The following is a 20,450-nucleotide window of genomic DNA, read 5'->3' as shown; positions in this document are numbered from 1 at the left end:
AAAAAATTAGCATATAGCAAACTTTATGAATAAAGATTAAAAATAATTTCCGAAACACATGTGATATAAGTACTTATGAAAATTGATTTATTTAATATAGTTACATAAAATTATCTATTATGTTAAATTCATATCATACAGAAATATGATTATACAAACACACAAACATAAAAATTATATTTCTTAAAAAAGATAAAAACAAAAATATATTCTGTCTTTTTAAAAAGATTTTGATTCCTGTTTAAAAGACCGTGCATATTTCTCTCATTGCAGCAGTTGTGATTCAAGTACATACTTATGAAACTTGATTTATTTAATATAGCTACATAAATATTATCTATTCTATTAAATTCATAGCATACAGAAATACGATTATACAAACACACAAATATAAAAATTATATTTAAAAGAAACACAAAACATATACTTGCCTTTATATCCGTCCTCTCGAGGGCGGGTTAGTATCTATTTATTCTATTAAAACATGAACATGACCTATTGATTTAGGTATGATCCAACTATTTTAATATAATTATTAAAAAAATTTATTAATCATTTTAAAAAAGTATATATAAAAACACAAATATGACTAAAACAAAAATATAAAATTTAAATTCTAAAAATATATAAAACAAAAGGGCGGGTCAGAATCTAGTTTAAAAATATTAAGATGTATATAAATCTTAGCAAAACAGTAATCCATTTATACTATATATTCCATCTGTATATAAAAGTTGAGGTTTTAACATCTTCAAACATATTAAAAATAAAAATAGTTTATTTTATTTATCATTTTTGGTTCTACACTTTTACCAATAATGTTCACCTTTCATATTTTTACATTTTATTTGATGTTTTAATTTTAAAACAAGTGTATTAGTTAAAACATGAATAATTCGAAAAATAACTAATTTCTATACATTTTTTTCAGAATTAGAATATAATAAATAATTTCAAAATTTTAAATTTGATATTTTTCTAAATGAATAACATAAATCATATTTTTGTAGAAAGTACATAGTCCATTATAGTATATATATAATTTATTTCAAAACCCAAAATACTACGGTATAAGTATAACATAAAATAAAAAAATAAAAAATAAATACCTATTGTGTTAGTATCGCTTCTCTTTCCTAAAAAAATATATTCAATAAAAACATTATTAATGCCTTAAAATAGTATATAGTAAGAAACAAAACAACATTCAAGACAATATGAGATAATATTTATTATTTAAGACAATAATTAAATTAGTCCGATCCAATCCACTATTAAATTATTGGGTTTAAAATACATATTAAACAAATATTTAATATTGGTAATTTTTTTTAAGAAACATACACAATATTAAAGCATATTAAAAAGAAATTAAAAAATATATAAACTAAACAGAAAATCCGTGCACGGTCAAAATCTAGTTCTAGACTATTATAAGATAACGAGAGTAACTAAATGACGAAGTTTGGTAGCTTAGATGTAATTATGACTGCTTTATTAGATGAATATTCTACGTTTTAGTCCGATCAGATGAGTGGAAATGCGAAACCATTTTAGTTAGCAAAATTTTCCAGAGTTTGTCAAACAAGCTTAATGCGGAGAAATTTTTTATAAAAAAAAAGTTAAAGGGTCAATATCAAAAAAGCTTAGTACATCCTCATAAAGTGTCAAGAGGGAAACAAAAATGAAAAGAGACAAAATAGTACCATATCTTTCTATGCGCCATTTGTTCATCAGACTTGAAACCCAGCCTTATATAGAAAAACAATTATACACATTTGGCATTGTTACAAACTCCAAACATCTTTTGATCCACAACTCTGCGAGAAAAAATCACTAAATCTCAAGTTTGATCCAGGTCTGCAATTCTGTCTTTTGTATAATTATCTCACGGGTAGATTTGCCTCTTATTGATTAAGAAAAAAAAAGAGCTTCAGGTTGAGACCGAGAGGCTCTTGAATGCTTCAAGTTGTCCATCGTTCAGTTCAGTCTGACCCATTTGCTTGTTCATCAAATGAGTGAAAGAGATTCTTACAAAACATTATCTCTCTCTGCAAAATTCTTAGACCTCTTATCTTAGGTTCTACAACAGACAATACCATCTTCACATTTATATGCTCAGAGTACCAAACAAGTTTTAGTCATTTACAAAGGACCTTTCAAGCTTTCCATCGAGTAGTAAAATCAAGATCCCAAACCTTTTCACCATGAGTCCTCAACATGGAAACCTAAGTGCAAACACAGCAAGTACAGTGGCAGCTCTGAAATAAACATCCTTGATGCTCCTTCTCCACATTGCTAATGATCTCATCACCCTTGAAAGTAAGTTGAACAGGGAAAATGCTCTGCGCATCGTGATTTCCATCCTGCAATTGTATCCAAAACCCTGCTTAATGCTTTTAAACCGTAAGGACCTTAATATCATGGAAGCGTGCTCCGTTCATAAGACCAATCCAAACGCAATAGATGAAAATGCAGCCGCAGCCAGGGTCATAACGGTACTACTTAATGGGGACATCACATCGTAGTAAAGATATTTAATGCTTACTGGATGCAGCTTCTGAGTCAAGAAGAACTGTATCTAGAAGCTTATGAACTGCTGTACAGTCTTTGAGTTTCCACATTCTTGCTAGTCCTAGATCCCCGTTTCTGCACATGGACAACGATGTTAAACATACTAACAAAACAGAGAGAGAGAGAGAGAGAGCCAGGAACCATAAGGTCAAGGAGCATTACGGTTGAACCACTTTATTGGCTGAGTCTTCAATTATTTTGATAGACTCGGTTTTCTTGCTTGGATCTAAAAGGTACAACATTTCTGCGTATGCAGCTCTGGGCACCAAAGAATCTGCAAAATTGATATGCAGACGTAAACACCTTTTTGTTTTAATAATCAGATACTGTCATATAGAAGTGTACCATGTAATCAAATTTAAGACATACCTTCGTGTCTAGCAAGGAACTCTTTGTTTGCCTCCACTAGTGATTTATTTTGCAATCGACTACAACGCAAACAAATGAAAAATTTATCACACAGTTGATATCACATCATCAACAGTAAGATTAGATAATAGTCACCTGATTGATGGGCGCTCAAGCCTCTAGGAGACTCCAACGAAGTTTCTCAGCTTCAGTCGTTGGAGGAGCACTTGTCGTGCCCTGTCTTGAGGAAGAATTTCAATATATCAGGCTGGGTAAAAAAATACACAAAAGCATAAACCAAAATGAAAACATGACAGTTTTCATAAGCTTATTATCCGTTCTCTTCTTTGCATGATTCCATACCAGGGAACGATGTGAATCAGGGTTCTCCGCGTCCAGTTTAAGCAATTGCTTAACAGCCTGAAGAAAATGAGACGGTAACAGCCCTTAGGTTACTTGAACAAAGGATATTATAGAAACGTGAGCTTGAATATGGCCACCAGACGAGAAATTAGTTACCTGGAATGCAAGCAGAAATTTTTGTTTTCTCATATTAAGTACCCTCAAAAGAAAGTAGATGAGTCTCCAAAGAATTAGGTGAATGCTTCTGGAGAAGTCTCAAGTACTTTGAAGCCTCTGCCATTGGCTCTTCCACCTGTACAGATTAAGTTTTCCAGTAAGCCTCTGATAAAGTTGACACTCATAATATATAACTATGGTGAAGACACACAATACATGAAGCAAACAAAAACCCTGACTTAACTTTTCCCCTACGAGGATCTGGATCTACAGGTTTCACATTTCGTTTGCCAGACTTGGAGACGCCACCGGCAGTTGATTCTTCACTCTTACCCTCAGCTTCCTAAAACGAAGAAGGCCACCATTAAGCCACCCAAGTGTCAATTTACTGGTTTTTTCAGCCAAGGTCACCTACACAAGAAGAATTCACAGAACGAAGAACTAGCGTTGAGGCCTAACTTCTACGAAATGTACCCAAAAAAAAATATAACATGAACAAAATCAAGATGTAAACCTGATCTGCTTGCAGCATACGCTTAACACATTCACTGTTTATATAGCGATCTGCTAAGTCCATGCATCTAGCTAGCTTCATCAGCAAGTGCGGCAGCGGCAGTCAAATCTCCTGCATGCTTCATTATTCGGCTCTGTTGACAGAAACCAGTAAAATGGTTGAGAAGAAACAAAAAGATAATCTGATACAATGTGTGCACAAATCAACCAAATTATGTAAACACAGTCGCTATAACTAGAGAAGTTTAGACAAAGCTATCTTTTCAATGATGTTTTTTTTCAAAATGTATCTCCATACATAGAGGAAGCAGAAACAGTGGTATATACAAAAAAAAAAAAAAAAAAACTGATGGATCAGAACTTATGCTTTTTCGTTCAAGATAAACAAAGATACCTTAACGGAGTATAGGTCAATCACAGTCGGCGTATGAGCAATAGCCTCGTCAATTTTACCAAGAGCAACATCATACTGACCACGCTTGTCATAATGCTGCACTATGAAAAGTGGTATCATGATAAAATATACAAAAATACAACCGAAAGTTATTAATTATAGTGAGAAATTCAGACAGATAGCGACAGTAAACCTGAGCCTAAGAAAAACAATGTCCACAATAGAGTTGATGGGGGCTCTTTCACATCACTGCATCAACTAAGAATTAGTCAAACCTTTAATTTGATAAGGTTTCACTGTTAATTGAATAGAAAATAAGACCATATATCATAGACGACGTTTACCAAGTGAATGCTTCAGTAATAATTCAGCTGTATACCTTCCTGGGTAACTTCCGGTAGTCCTAATCTAATTTTCCATTTGAATAAGTAGTTGCTCCAATATATCAGGCTGGGTAACAAAATACACACAAAAAAAAGAAAAAAAAAACAGTAAAACAAAGTGAAACCAAATACAATGAAATTTGCGACAGCGTTCTCAAGGACAGAGCAGGGAAACTAACCTTGCAATAGGGTGGTCATATAGAGAAGAGAGACGACCATCAAGATATCCATTAAGAAGCATGTTCTATTCTATTAGAGCATTGTGTAACAAAGAGACTCAACGGCATTAAAGGATACCTTTGTCAACAGAGGTTTAATGTACTTTCCTACAGCCTCCTTAAAACTTTCATTTTGCAGAAAATCTAATGGTATCCTCTGAAAATGGAAAGTAGAGAAAAACTTAATATCGCTGAGCATCCACAAAATATCAGAGAGAGCTAAATGGATAACTGGTAAAGGATATGTAAAAATGTACTTTACAACAGGTATTGATCCGTCTTTTCTCACCTTAAAAGCGGATGAGCGAGTGTACTGCTCACCTAGAGACTGGTACAAGGCATTTAACTTCTCAATTTGGTCAGACGAATCTTGACCATTTTCTAAATACAATTCAAAACATTTCTGGAGGCCTTCATAATACCTGAAAAGTCAAAAAAAGCAATATTTATTTGTTTACCAGAATTTTCAGTACTCAAAGAAAAACATAGAAGCGTGACATAGGAAACAATCGTCAACTTCTAAACAAAAAATAACGAAGCGGAGAATATAGGCGTGACAATAGAAGTAACAACTAATAGCTCAGGAATGACTTAGTGGAAAGGAAAAAGACCTATAACAGTCGGGGGTTCATGGAAAGCAACACCGTGTAGAGTTTCTTGGCTTCTTCTAGACGACCAAGCTTCGACAAGAGAGATACCTCTTCTTCTTTGTAGGACAACTTATCAACCTACACACATCCACACGAGGAATGTAAAATCCACTATATTCGTGTATCCCAAATATATTATACAATAAGCTTCAAGAATTTACTATTTTCGGCTCTTTTTTGTGCAACTCATCAAGAGCTTTGGCAAAAACACTACTCTCCTCGAGTAATGAAACCTGGAAGACATAGAACCAGTTGAGATTTCTTGTAGGTACACATATCAAAACTGTGCTAATGCCAAATAACACCAGAAAAAGCTACATAGAAATGTTAATGGCAAGCATGGTTTTCCAGGGATAAAAGCCTATAGAGATATGAGTCCACGCATGACATTGGTATATTCTTTTTCTTTATACCTTGAATTGGATCATTTCGGTGTGTTCACATAGCTCGTTCTCAGGAGGATAATCATCCTCCAGGGTGCCTTCAAATCTTGGAGGTCAAGGTGAGCTCTTGTTAAATGAAAAAATAAAAATAACTACTGTTTAGCTGATTGGAAATGCATAAAACTCTACAGATCTGATTCTGAACCTATAGAGACAGAGAGAAGAGGAAGAGATAGAGACAGAGAGAAGAGGAAGAGAGGAGTCACAGAGAGGAAGAGAGGAGAAACGTGAGAAGGAAGCTTTTTCTTTTCCACCGACGGCTTCTTCCTTCTCCTAATTAAGATTTTTCTTTTTTTTTAAATCTTAAATATTCATTTTTTTAGAATATATATCAAATTGACGACGGTTATTAGGGTTTAACAAAGCAAAAAGAGCGAGGAAGAACGGAGAGAGAGAGAGAATAGGAAGAACCATGCGACGGCAGCCTCCGCAGCCTCCTCCTCCGCCGCCGCCTGGTTACTATTACTACGATCCATCCTACCACTATCTACCGCAGCAGCTTGGTTACATTGGTTACAACGATCTTTTCGTCTCTCCATGGCCTGGTGCTTATCCTTCTTATCCTCCTTCTAACTCCGCCGGTCAGTTTCCCTCTGAACCTCCGCCTCATCCTTCATGGCTACCACAGCAGCCTGGTGCTTATCCTTCTAACGCCGCCGGTCAGTTTCCCTCTGAACCTCCGCCTCATCCTCCATGGCTACCACAGCAGCCTGGTGCTTATCCTTCTAACGCCGCCGGTCAGTTTTCCTCTGAACCTCCGCCTCATCCTTCATGGCTACCACAGCAGCCTGGTGCTTATCCTTCTAACGCCGCCGGTCAGTTTCCCTCTGAACCTCCGCCTCACCAGCCGCAGCCTCATCCTCCACCTCCAGGCGTTAGTGGTCCATTATACTATCAATCGGGACAACAGCCTCCTCTTCCGCCTTACCAGCCAGATCCGACGCCTCCTCCTCCGCCTTACCAGCCAGATCCGACGCCTCCTCCTCCGCCTTACCAATCAGAAGGTTTGCTTTCCTGATCTCACTCAATCTTATTGAGTGTGGATTAGGTTTTAGCTTTCTGAATCTTTGCACCAGCTAAAACAGAACCTAAGGATTGGGGATCAGATGGATGCAGCTATGGGGATCAGATGGATGCAGCTAGAGACACAGACGCTGATATAAAGATTATCATGAGTCAAATTCTTTTTAAGGTAGCGTATAGTTAAATTCTTTAACTAGGCTGATAGAAATTGGTATTTAAACGCTCAGTTTGACATTTATATTCTTTAAACACAGGTTGCGGACCAAATAATCGATGAATTTACAGGCAAAATCATTGCTGAAGATGGAGGTTTGTTAAATTCTGTGCTATTGCTTTATATGAGTGCAACACAAAAGTCACCATCTCTCTGTTCTGTCAGCAGCTGATTGCAAGGGTTTGGCAAAGATTTTGGCCTCATTAGGTAGCGCTGATACTGATGCTGGCTTGGGGTCGATACAGCAGCCAAGCGACTATAATACTCTTCAACTTGGGGTGGACACATACTCAGATACATTGGGATCGAGTAGAAATTTATTGGGTGATATGACTGGAAAGGGAGATTCTCACTCAAAGGAGAAGCACCATCGTTCTTCTTTTTTCAGTGTGCCTGCTTGCTTCAGAAATCCTTCTTCACCTGATGAATCTCGTGAAGATTCAAGAAGGTGTCAAGTTTTGTTATTTTGCTTTGTTCTTTTGCTTTGAGTTTTGTGCTAACTCTAGTTTGGACTTTGAATACAAGAAGGTCCAAAAAAGGGTCAAAGCCGTCGAGAAAACGTGATGAATCGTCAAACAGAAGCTATTATTCATCTCATGAATATTCTGAAGATTCAAGAAGGTGCACTTCTTATTCTGATGCCAACTCTAGTTTGGCTTTTGCACTTCTTCTTATTTTGTCTGATGCTAACTGCCTTTCAGCTCAAGGAATCCAACAAGCTCCAAAAAAGAGTCAAAGCGTTCAAGAAGGTCCATATCCCCCCACCACAGGCGACATTAGTTCGTGGCCAAAACACTGTAATAGGGCGATTTGTGAATTGAAAATGGGACATGACAGACAAATACTGTAATACTGTAATCGTTTCAACTTTTAGTTAAATATTGTTTGGACTGGTTTGGAATGTTTAGTATTGTATATAAAAAATTTGATCCGGTCAGTTAGGTTCAGAATCAGATCTATTTGCGGATAGTTATAAGATGGATTTCCCATCCAGACCTCCCCGTTTGGATAGTTCCATCATCAACGCAACGTACATGGGCTTTGTGTAAGCCTCTCTCTCTTTCTCTCTCTCTCTCAGAGCTGGTAAGCGTTTCATTAAGAGTTTGTTGAATCTTCTTGCAATGGCAGAAGCAATCTGTTTTCTGATTTTTATTCCCAAACCCCTCCTTCTATCTGTTTTCTGATTTTATTTAAAGTTTCTTATTGCCGTCTCACTTTGCAACTCTACGGACATCAACGTGAATTTTCTTTGTTCCTAATGAATAATAATTTCTTAGTATAAGGCTTGCATTGTATGATCATGTACCGAAGCCAAGGAGATGCTTTGTATGGTTTATTTTTGTCAGTTGAGATTTGTTCTGTTATGCTTTTCCTTGTTTCTTTTTATTCTTTGTGATTTTCAGAGACTTTATCGATGAAAGGACTGACTCTAAACTGCAAAACTGAAGCTTATGAGCTTGTTCGGCTTGGAGTCAAGGTTTGATTATGCTCTGCGATAATCATAATGTAACATCAATCCTTAGTTTCCAGACATGGTATGATTTTTCAGGATGATACAGAATTTGTACTTTTCTTTTCCCGTGCAGAATGACATCAAAAGCCTATACCGTTCAGACAGAGAGTATAGAGAGGCCATCAAGTGCTTACCGATATGCTCTTAGAATAGATCCTGATAACCTTGAAATACTCAGAGACCTTTCACTGTTGCAGGTAATTTATGCGAAAATGGACTGAGCAGAAATTCTTACATGGCAATTCGTACTTTTATTATTATTCCTTTGCGTAATCTCCTTCCTTTCAGCAATTTATCTTAATTTTTTTTTTATATTCCTAGGCACAAATGCGGGACTTATCTGGTTTTGTTGAGCCTAGGCAGCAGCTTTTGACTTTAAAGCCTAATCATCGAATGAACTGGATTGGCTTTTCAGTCTCCCAGCATTTAAATTCAAAGTAGGTTATAGTCCTCATTGCTTTACTCATTTGAATGGTATTCTAGTTTTTCTTGTTTGGCTGTTCGCTTGTGTATTTATATGATTTGCAAATGTAGTCTTGGACATTTTAAGGAGTACACCTTTGTTGGGATGTATCTTGTTACATCAGACTTTTAGGAAATAATATACCAATGAACAGTATTCTGTAGAGTTTTATGCATTTCCAATCAGCTAAACAGTAGTTATTTTTATTTTTTCATTTAACAAGAGCTCACCTTGACCTCCAAGATTTGAAGGCACCCTGGAAGATGATTATCCTCCTGAGAACGAGCTATGTGAACACACCGAAATGATCCAATTCAAGGTATAAAGAAAAAGAATATACCAATGTCATGCGTGGACTCATATCTCTATAGGCTTTTATCCCTGGAAAACCATGCTTGCCATTAACATTTCTATGTAGCTTTTTCTGGTGTTATTTGGCATTAGCACAGTTTTGATATGTGTACCTACAAGAAATCTCAACTGGTTCTATGTCTTCCAGGTTTCATTACTCGAGGAGAGTAATGTTTTTGTCAAAGCTCTTGATGAGTTGCACAAAAAAGAGCCGAAAATAGTAAATTCTTGAAGCTTATTGTATAATATATTTGGGATACACGAATATAGTGGATTTTACATTCCTCGTGTGGATGTATGTAGGTTGATAAGTTGTCCTACAAAGAAGAAGAGGTATCTCTCTTGTCGAAGCTTGGTCGTCTAGAAGAAGCCAAGAAACTCTACACGGTGTTGCTTTCCATGAACCCCCGACTGTTATAGGTCTTTTTCCTTTCCACTAAGTCATTCCTGAGCTATTAGTTGTTACTTCTATTGTCACGCCTATATTCTCCGCTTCGTTATTTTCTGTTTAGAAGTTGACGATTGTTTCCTATGTCACGCTTCTATGTTTTTCTTTGAGTACTGAAAATTCTGGTAAACAAATAAATATTGCTTTTTTTGACTTTTCAGGTATTATGAAGGCCTCCAGAAATGTCTTGAATTGTATTTAGAAAATGGTCAAGATTCGTCTGACCAAATTGAGAAGTTAAATGCCTTGTACCAGTCTCTAGGTGAGCAGTACACTCGCTCATCCGCTTTTAAGGTGAGAAAAGACGGATCAATACCTGTTGTAAAGTACATTTTTACATATCCTTTACCAGTTATCCATTTAGCTCTCTCTGATATTTTGTGGATGCTCAGCGATATTAAGTTTTTCTCTACTTTCCATTTTCAGAGGATACCATTAGATTTTCTGCAAGATGAAAGTTTTAAGGAGGCTGTAGGAAAGTACATTAAACCTCTGTTGACAAAGGTATCCTTTAATGCCGTTGAGTCTCTTTGTTACACAATGCTCTAATAGAATAGAACATGCTTCTTAATGGATATCTTGATGGTCGTCTCTCTTCTCTATATGACCACCCTATTGCAAGGTTAGTTTCCCTGCTCTGTCCTTGAGAACGCTGTCGCAAATTTCATTGTATTTGGTTTCACTTTGTTTTACTGTTTTTTTTTTCTCTTTTTTGTGTGTATTTTGTTACCCAGCCTGATATATTGGAGCAACTACTTATTCAAATGGAAAATTAGATTAGGACTACCGGAAGTTACCCAGGAAGGTATACAGCTGAATTATTACTGAAGCATTCACTTGGTAAACGTCGTCTATGATATATGGTCTTATTTTCTACTCAATTAACAGTGAAACCTTATCAAATTAAAGGTTTGACTAATTCTTAGTTGATGCAGTGATGTGAAAGAGCCCCCATCAACTCTATTGTGGACATTGTTTTTCTTAGGCTCAGGTTTACTGTTGCTATCTGTCTGAATTTCTCACTATAATTAATAACTTTCGGTTGTATTTTTGTATATTTAATCATGATACCACTTTTCATAGTGCAGCATTATGACAAGCGTGGTCAGTATGATGTTGCTCTTGGTAAAATTGACGAGGCTATTGCTCATACGCCGACTGTGATTGACCTATACTCCGTTAAGGTATCTTTGTTTTATCTTGAACGAAAAAGCATAAGTTCTGATCCATCAGTTTTTTTTTTTTTTTTTTTTTTTTGTATATACCACTGTTTCTGCTTCCTCTATATATGGAGATACATTTTGGAAAAAAACATCATTGAAAAGATAGCTTTGTCTAAACTTCTCTAGTTATAGCGACTGTGTTTACATAATTTGGTTGATTTGTGCACACCTTGTATCAGATTATCTTTTTGTTTCTTCTCAACCATTTTACTGGTTTCTGTCAACAGAGCCGAATAATGAAGCATGCAGGAGATTTGACTGCCGCTGCCGCACTTGCTGATGAAGCTAGCTAGATGCATGGACTTAGCAGATCGCTATATAAACAGTGAATGTGTTAAGCGTATGCTGCAAGCAGATCAGGTTTACATCTTGATTTTGTTCATGTTATATTTTTTTTGGGTACATTTCGTAGAAGTTAGGCCTCAACGCTAGTTCTTCGTTCTGTGAAGTCTTCTTGTGTAGGTGACCTTGGCTGAAAAAACTGCTGTTTTGTTTACAAAAGAGGGGGATCAGATCAACAATCTTCATGACATGCAGTGCATGTGGTACGGCTCTAATTTTTGCTGAAGTAAAATTGACATTTCAGATGTCTTTCTAATGACTGTTTTAAAAAAAAAAAAAAAAATTCATTTCGTAAAAAGGTATGACCTTGCATCTGGAGATAGCTTGGACGTGCCCTTAAGAAGTTTTTGGCTGTGGAGAAGCACTATTCTGACATTCATGAAGATCAATTTGATTTCCACTCGTACTGCTTAAGAAAGATGACTTTGCGTTCATATGTTGACATGCTTAAGCTCCAAGACCGATTGCACTCATTCCCATATTTCCACAAAGCAGCAATCAAAGCTATTAGGTAAACTCACAAATGTAATCCATCTACAGCATTTACTGAATGATAGATTTCATTAAACTGTAGTCACATTTGCCTCTGGGCTTGATATACAGGTGCTATCTGAAAATGCATGATTCTCCCAAATCAACTGCTGAATAAGATGAAATGTCCAAGTTGGCTCCTGCTCAGAAGAAGAAACTCAAGAAAGTAGGTACTTTCAGTGGTTTGACCAGTAAATTGACACTTGGGTGGCTTAATGGTGGCCTTCTTCGTTTTAGGAAGCTGAGGGTAAGAGTGAAGAATCAACTGCCGGTGGCGTCTCCAAGTCTGGCAAACGAAATGTGAAACCTGTAGATCCAGATCCTCGTAGGGGAAAAGTTAAGTCAGGGTTTTTGTTTGCTTCATGTATTGTGTGTCTTCACCATAGTTATATATTATGAGTATCAACTTTATCAGAGGCTTACTGGAAAACTTAATCTGTACAGGTGGAAGAGCCAATGGCAGAGGCTTCAAAGTACTTGAGACTTCTCCAGAAGCATTCACCTAATTCTTTGGAGACTCATCTACTTTCTTTTGAGGGTACTTAATATGAGAAAACAAAAATTTCTGCTTGCATTCCAGGTAACTAATTTCTCGTCTGGTGGCCATATTCAAGCTCACGTTTCTATAATATCCTTTGTTCAAGTAACCTAAGGGCTGTTACCGTCTCATTTTCTTCAGGCTGTTAAGCGATTGCTTAAACTGGACGCGGAGAACCCTGATTCACATCGTTCCCTGGTATGGAATCATGCAAAGAAGAGAACGGATAATAAGCTTATGAAAACTGTCATGTTTTCATTTTGGTTTATGCTTTTGTGTATTATTTTACCCAGCCTGATATATTGAAATTCTTCCTCAAGACAGGGCACGACAAGTGCTCCTCCAACGACTGAAGCTGAGAAACTTCGTTGGAGTCTCCTAGAGGCTGAGCGCCCATCAATCAGGTGACTATTATCTAATCTTACTGTTGATGATGTGATATCAACTGTGTGATAAATTTTTCATTTGTTTGCGTTGTAGTCGATTGCAAAATAAATCACTAGTGGAGGCAAACAAAGAGTTCCTTGCTAGACACGAAGGTATGTCTTAAATTTGATTACATGGTACACTTCTATATGACAGTATCTGATTATTAAAACAAAAAAGGTGTTTACGTCTGCATATCAATTTTGCAGATTCTTTGGTGCCCAGAGCTGCATACGCAGAAATGTTGTACCTTTTAGATCCAAGCAAGAAAACCGAGTCTATCAAAATAATTGAAGACTCAGCCAATAAAGTGGTTCAACCGTAATGCTCCTTGACCTTATGGTTCCTGGCTCTCTCTCTCTCTCTCTCTGTTTTGTTAGTATGTTTAACATCGTTGTCCATGTGCAGAAACGGGGATCTAGGACTAGCAAGAATGTGGAAACTCAAAGACTGTACAGCAGTTCATAAGCTTCTAGATACAGTTCTTCTTGACTCAGAAGCTGCATCCAGTAAGCATTAAATATCTTTACTACGATGTGATGTCCCCATTAAGTAGTACCGTTATGACCCTGGCTGCGGCTGCATTTTCATCTATTGCGTTTGGATTGGTCTTATGAACGGAGCACGCTTCCATGATATTAAGGTCCTTACGGTTTAAAAGCATTAAGCAGGGTTTTGGATACAATTGCAGGATGGAAATCACGATGCGCAGAGCATTTTCCCTGTTCAACTTACTTTCAAGGGTGATGAGATCATTAGCAATGTGGAGAAGGAGCATCAAGGATGTTTATTTCAGAGCTGCCACTGTACTTGCTGTGTTTGCACTTAGGTTTCCATGTTGAGGACTCATGGTGAAAAGGTTTGGGATCTTGATTTTACTACTCGATGGAAAGCTTGAAAGGTCCTTTGTAAATGACTAAAACTTGTTTGGTACTCTGAGCATATAAATGTGAAGATGGTATTGTCTGTTGTAGAACCTAAGATAAGAGGTCTAAGAATTTTGCAGAGAGAGATAATGTTTTGTAAGAATCTCTTTCACTGATTTGATGAACAAGCAAATGGGTCAGACTGAACTGAACGATGGACAACTTGAAGCATTCAAGAGCCTCTCGGTCTCAACCTGAAGCTCTTTTTTTTTTAATCAATAAGAGGCAAATCTACCCGTGAGATAATTATACAAAAGACAGAATTGCAGACCTGGATCAAACTTGAGATTTAGTGATTTTTTCTCGCAGAGTTGTGGATCAAAAGATGTTTGGAGTTTGTAACAATGCCAAATGTGTATAATTGTTTTTCTATACAAGGCTGGGTTTCAAGTCTGATGAACAAATGGCGCAAAGAAAGATATGGTATTTTTTTTGTCTCTTTTCATTTTTGTTTCCCTCTTGACACTTTATGAGGATGTACTAAGCTTTTTTGATGTTGACCTTTTAACTTTTTTTTTATAAAAAATTTCTCCGCATTAAGCTTGTTTGACAAACTCTGGAAAATTTTGCTAACTAAAATGGTTTCACATTTCTACTCATCTGATCGGACTAAAACGTAGAATATTCATCTAATAAAACAGTCATAATTACATCTAAGCTACCAAACTTCGTCATTTAGTTACTCTCGTTATCTTATAATAGTCTAGAATTAGATTTTGACCGTGCACGAATTTTCTGTTTAGTTTATATATTTTTTAATTTCTTTTTAATATGCTCTAATATTGTGTATGTTTCTTAAAAAATTACCAATATTAAATATTTATTTAATATGTATTTTAAACCCAATAATTTAATAGTGGATTGGATCGAACTAATTTAATTATTGTCTTAAATAATAAATATTATCTCATATTGTCTTGAATGTTGTTTTCTTTCTTACTATATACTATTTTAAAGCATTAATAATGTTTTTTATTGAATGTATTTTTTTAGGAAAGAGAAGCGATAGTAACACAATAGGTATTTTTTTTTTTTTTTTTTTTTATGTTATACTTATACCCTAGTATTTTGGGTTTTGAAATAAATTATATATATATACTATAATGGACTATGTACTTTCTACAAAAATATGATTTATGTTATTCATTTAGAAAAATATCAAATTTAAAATTTTGAAATTATTTATTATATTGTAATTTTGAAAAAAAAATGTATAGAAATTAGTTATTTTTGAATTATTCATGTTTTAACTAATACACTTGTTTTTAAAATTAAAACATCAAATAAAATGTAAAAATATGAAAGGTGAACATTATTGGTAAAAGTGTAGAACCAAAAATGATAAATAAAATAAACTATTTTTATTTTTAATATGTTTGAAGATATTAAAACCTCAACTTTTATATACAGATGGAATATATAGTATAAATGAATTACTGTTTTGCTAAGATTTATATACATCTTAATATTTTTAAACTAGATTCTGACCCGCCCTTTTGTTTTATATATTTTTAGAATTTAAATTTTAAATTTTTGTTTTAGTCATATTTGTGTTTTATATATTCTTTTTAAAATGATTAATAAAAAGTTTTAATAATTATATTAAAATAGTTGGATCATACATAAATCAATAGGTCATGTTCATGTTTTAATAGAATAAATAGATACTGACCCGCCCTCGAGAGGACGGATATAAAGGCAAGTATATATTTTGTGTTTCTTTTAAATATAATTTTTATATTTGTGTGTTTGTATAATCGTATTTCTGTATGCTATGAATTTAATAGAATAGATAATATTTATGTAGCTATATTAAATAAATCAAGTTTCATAAGTATGTACTTGAATCACAACTGCTGCAATGAGAGAAATATGCACGGTCTTTTAAACATGAATCAAAATCTTTTTAAAAAGACAGAATATATTTTTGTCTTTATCTTTTTTAAGAAATATAATTTTTATGTTTGTGTGTTTGTATAATCATATTTCTGTATGATATGAATTTAACATAATAGATAATTTTATGTAACTATATTAAATAAATCAATTTTCATAAGTACTTATATCACATGTGTTTCGAAAATTATTTTTAATCTTTATTCATAAAGTTTGCTATATGCTAATTTTTTTAGTAGTTTCTTATATTATAACAGTCTTAATATGTGTGGAAGTACTTATGAAAAAATGCTCCATTGATATACAAGTGGTGGGGAAGAAGTTATAACCATGAACATAACTTTTGTAATTGCATGAAAGTACTAAGGAAATACTCCCTCCATTTTTTAAAGTTACATATTCTAGAAAAAAATACTGTTTCAAAAAGATCTAATTTTACATTTTTAATGTATGTTTTAGTATCTAATTGCAAACTTCAAAAACCTTAATTGCACTCATTAGATTTTTATTGGCTTAAAACTATGGAAAAAAATAAACACAAAAATTATGAAAATTTAATGTGTTTTATTAAAATATGTAAAAAATCTAAAATATATTAACTTAAAAAAACAGAGGGAGTATAACGCTGTTGATTTCTTTGTCAATAGCAAACAGTGTTATATCTCCCAATGTACAGTGGGCCACAACTTTAAATCTTCAAGCCCATTCCCAGCCAGCAAGGAACCTGCATAAAACAAAAGAAACGTTAAGTTTCTGTTTCTCAAAGAATGTCGGTCAGTATTTTCTCAAAGACAAAAGGAAAATATACAAAACTACAGAGGATAAGGAGTACGTGATCTAGTATAAAAGGAGGCCAGGGCCGTCCCTGCTCTAAGGCCAGTGAAGCAAGAGCTTCAGGCCACAAAATTACTAAACAATTTTTGAGGCCACATTTTTGAAAAATAATTGGGTTTAAGTGGTTAAAATATTATTTCCACGTTTTGTTTTGAGTTGGAGTACTTTATATCTTCAACGTTTGGACTTGTGATGTTTCCTTCATTTTTTGACATGTGTATTTCTCTTTTAGTTTGATTAATTTATTTTCATTTGTTTCTTACTCTGTTGCTTATAATTACAAATAAAATAATAATAGCTCAAACAAAATAATAATTTTTGTTTTACTAAAACATCTGATGTTAATCTGACATAACAAAACCATTACATCGTTTTATATTTAAATATAAATATAACATACATATTTTTATATAAACTATATTATTGTATATAAATATGCTTTAGGCCACCGAAATTAACGGGACGGCACTGAAAGAGGCCATAGGTGAAGGTTACAATCATCCGATACAAAGCAAATAACAAAGGTTTAGAGAGAGACCAAGAACATAGCAAATAAGTTCTTAGAGTTCTTAGTTTGATTATCACACTTGTGATCTCTATTATTGTTATTGTGAAACTTTCTTTGAGATATTAATAAGAAATACGTTTGATTCATTATTGTTCTAAAGCACAAGGTTGGATTCAATTCCTAACAAGTGGTATCAGAGCAATCCAGGTTTGATTGCAAGGGTGCTTTAAACATAATGACTAAGACGAGGATCGAGGTGGACCGGTTCGAAGGAACAGGAGACTTCTTGCTGTGGAAAGTTCGTATGATGGCTCACTTTGGGGTTCTAGGGCTAAAAGACATCCTAACTGATGAGACACTTCTTATGGTTTCTCCAACTACCAAGGATGAATCAGAAGGGGAGACGAAGAACGCAGAAGAAGAAACAACGGGTTCAAAGATTGATCCAGAAAAGCTCAAGAAATCGGAGAAAGCTAAAGACTTAATCGTCTTGAACGTAGGTAACCAAGTTCTATGGAAGATCAGCCATTGTGATACAGCTGCTGCGATGTGGACCGCTTTAAACACGCTGTATACGGAGGCGTCTTTACCGAATCGTATCTACTTGCAACATAAATTCTACACATTCAAGATGAACGATTCCAAGAGCATAGACGCAAACGTTGATGATTTTCTAAAGTTAGTAGCAGACCTCAATAACTTGAATGTGGATGTTTCAGAAGAAGTTCAAGCTATCCTGCTACTAAACTCAATGCCTCGTATGTATGATCATCTTAAGGAGACTCTCAAATACGGCAGGGACACTCTTAAGATTAATGAAGTGACAGGAGCCGCTAGGTCTAAAGAGCGAGAGTTACTTGAAAGTGGAAAGCTTTCCAAGTCACAAGATGAAGGGTTATACGTGGAAGATAGGGGAAGATCATCAAACAAGGGAGGAAACAGGAATGGGAAAGGCAGATCGAAGAGCAGGCACGGACGATCTAAATCAAGGCCCAGATACGATAAGAACAACAAGGGGTGTTTCGTATGCGGCAAAGAAGGACATTGGAAAAGGGAATGTCCAGAGAGGAAAACACAAAAAGCTGCTAATGTAGTTGCAGAGCCTAAGCAGCCACTGGTACAAACAGTTAGTACACACGACAGCAGCTCAGAATGGGTTATGGATTCTGGTTTTTCTTTCCATAGAACTCCAAACAAAGACGTGCTGTTTGACCTAGAAGAATTCAAAGGAGGCAGAGTTCTGAAGACAAACAACACTCACTGCGATGTCAAAGGGATTGGCAAGATAAGAATCGTGAGACCTGACGGTTCTATTGTGATACTTACTGATATAAGATATATGCCAACCATGAGCAGAAATCTTATTTCGTATGGAATGCTTGAGCGAGCAGGATGCAAATACGAAGGGAAGGATTTCATGATTTGTTTCTACAAAGATGGAAAAGAGATAATATCGGGAAAGTACAATGAAGGCCTGTATTATCTACAAGGGACGGTTCCTAAAGGAGAAGCGAATGTGACACGAGCAGAGGTGGACATGTCGAAGATTTGGCACGCACGGCTAGGGCACATGAGTTTAAAGAACTTAAACGTGCTTGTGAAGGAAGGATATTTATCAAACAAAAAGGTAGATAAATTGGAGTTTTGTGAGACTTGTGTCCTGGGAAAGTCTCATAAACAAAGCTTCTCTGCGGCCAAACACACTTCGAAAGAGTTTTTGGAGTATATACATTCAGATTTATGGGGTGCACCGTCTACTCTAGAAAGCCTAGGAGGGTGCAAGTATTTTATAAGCTTCATAGATGATTATTCTCGGAAGGTTTGATTTATTTTCTAAAATCCAAAGATGAGGCGTTCAGCAAGTTTGAAGAGTGGAAGGAAGCTGTGGAGACTCAAATCGGGAAGAAGATCAAGTCTCTTAGAACGGATAACGGGTTAGAGTTTTGCAATAAACAGTTTGACAAACTCTGCAAAGACTCAGGCATCAAAAGACACACGACTTGTCCGTATACGCCACAACAGAACAGTGTTTCTGAAAGGATGAATAGGACAATCATGGAAAAGGTAAGATGTATGCTCGCAGAATCAGGATTGGGTCAAGACTTCTGGGCTGAAGCAGCATCAACAGCAGTTTACATCATAAACCGATCTCCGAGCTCAGCCATAAACTACCAGCTTCCAGAAGAGATATGGACCGGAAAGAAACCCGAGTTGAACCATCTCAGGCGTTTTGGTTGCTCGGCGTATGTCCACACCATTCAAGAGAAAACGAGTCCAAGAGCTTTAAAAGGGGTTTTTATGGGATACCCGTTTGGAGTTAAAGGATACCGCGTTTGGTTATCCGAGGAAGGCAAATGCGTCACTAGTAGAAACGTTGTGTTTAATGAGGAGGAGATGTACAAACACACATTGCTTCACCACAAGGATACTAGTAAAGAGGTTGCGGATTCTGGAAAAGAAGGGAGAAAGAAAAGAACTATGAAAGTTACTTTCAAATATCCTCTAATCGAAGGGCCTAGTACGGTTGACGTAGAGGGGTCACCTGTTCAAGGTGGAGTTTCTGAAACTGAAGAATCAGAAAATTCAGAAGAAACAAGTTCTGAAGAGGAAAATGAAAACTCAGAAGGAGAACCTGATCTTGAAGGATATATGCTTGCACGGGACAGCGTACGAAGACAAATCAGACCTCCTTCAAGGTTTGAAGATACTGATTTTGCGGCTAATGCTTTAGCCGCATCTGAAGAGATTGAAATCGACTAGCCTAAGTCATTTAAAGAAGCTATGATGAGCAAGAAAAATATTAACATTTTTCTTGTTATTAAAAAAATATCACTTTAGAATTCTAATACAACTTTAAGTCTAATATTAATTAAAAATGCAATGATTTTATAAATAATTTCAGTTATCTCAAATACTATCGGTTGAATATGTGTAATTACTAATTAATGAAAACTTAGATGCATTTTTGACATTTTATTAATATGAAAAATGTCAAAGTGACACTTTTTATGAAACAGATCAACTATTATTTAACAATCTAAAATATCATAAAATCATACATTAATAATTGTATGTGATCTCCAAAATAAAGACTAATAATTTAAACAGAATAATATATATGTATATATATAGAGGCTGCAGATACTAGAACTCCATATGGTATAACACTAAA

At 35.3% G+C, this 20,450-nt stretch overlaps 1 protein-coding gene, 1 long non-coding RNA gene and 1 pseudogene across 17 annotated transcripts; 2 read left to right on the top strand and 1 right to left on the bottom strand.

The window, feature by feature from the left end:
* Positions 1-2,015: 2,015 nt before the first annotated feature.
* Positions 2,016-6,160, bottom strand: LOC108856634 (uncharacterized). Of its 13 annotated transcripts, none has more exons than XR_008941665.1 (17): positions 6,013-6,160; positions 5,761-5,832; positions 5,561-5,677; positions 5,239-5,371; positions 4,911-5,106; positions 4,693-4,798; positions 4,542-4,597; positions 4,349-4,444; positions 3,956-4,088; positions 3,658-3,852; positions 3,442-3,577; positions 3,286-3,342; positions 3,079-3,190; positions 2,944-3,002; positions 2,737-2,848; positions 2,549-2,649; positions 2,016-2,366 (listed from the first exon to the last, which is right to left on the bottom strand). It is a non-coding gene; the product is annotated as an uncharacterized LOC108856634 (long non-coding RNA). The 13 variants fall into 13 exon arrangements; XR_001950230.2 differs by having other exon boundaries at positions 3,686-3,852; XR_008941675.1 differs by having other exon boundaries at positions 3,442-3,852; positions 4,542-4,606.
* Positions 6,161-6,324: 164 nt separating this feature from the next.
* LOC108856633 (formin-like protein 14) lies at positions 6,325-8,229 on the top strand. 4 transcript variants are annotated; one of them, XM_057000017.1, is made up of 6 exons: positions 6,325-7,046; positions 7,149-7,234; positions 7,320-7,374; positions 7,448-7,727; positions 7,805-7,900; positions 7,981-8,229. In XM_057000017.1, exons 1-6 carry the CDS (start codon positions 6,455-6,457, stop codon positions 8,057-8,059), a joined length of 1,188 nt encoding a protein of 395 aa, XP_056855997.1. In that variant the 5' UTR covers positions 6,325-6,454; the 3' UTR covers positions 8,060-8,229. The 4 variants fall into 4 exon arrangements, with proteins under 4 accessions (XP_056855997.1, XP_056855995.1, XP_056855992.1 ...); XM_057000015.1 differs by having other exon boundaries at positions 7,128-7,234; XM_057000012.1 differs by having other exon boundaries at positions 7,119-7,234; positions 7,808-7,900.
* Positions 8,230-8,579: 350 nt separating this feature from the next.
* LOC108858464 (N-terminal acetyltransferase A complex auxiliary subunit NAA15-like) lies at positions 8,580-14,156 on the top strand (annotated as a pseudogene).
* The last annotated feature ends 6,294 nt before the right edge of the window (positions 14,157-20,450 follow it).

The sequence above is a fragment of the Raphanus sativus genome, chromosome 2 (assembly GCF_000801105.2).
Source record: "Raphanus sativus cultivar WK10039 chromosome 2, ASM80110v3, whole genome shotgun sequence".
Lineage (NCBI taxonomy): Eukaryota > Viridiplantae > Streptophyta > Magnoliopsida > Brassicales > Brassicaceae > Raphanus > Raphanus sativus.
This window is presented reverse-complemented; position numbering and strand designations above follow the sequence as displayed.

Coding starts and splice junctions, on each gene's coding strand:
- LOC108856633 (XM_057000008.1), top strand. CDS start 6,455: ATGCGACGGCAGCCTCCGCAGCCTCCTCCTCCGCCGCCGCCTGGTTAC. Junction 7,375..7,447: donor AATCATTGCTGAAGATGGAG/GTTTGTTAAATT, acceptor TTCTGTCAGCAG/CTGATTGCAAGGGTTTGGCA. Junction 7,728..7,804: donor TCTCGTGAAGATTCAAGAAG/GTGTCAAGTTTT, acceptor TTTGAATACAAG/AAGGTCCAAAAAAGGGTCAA.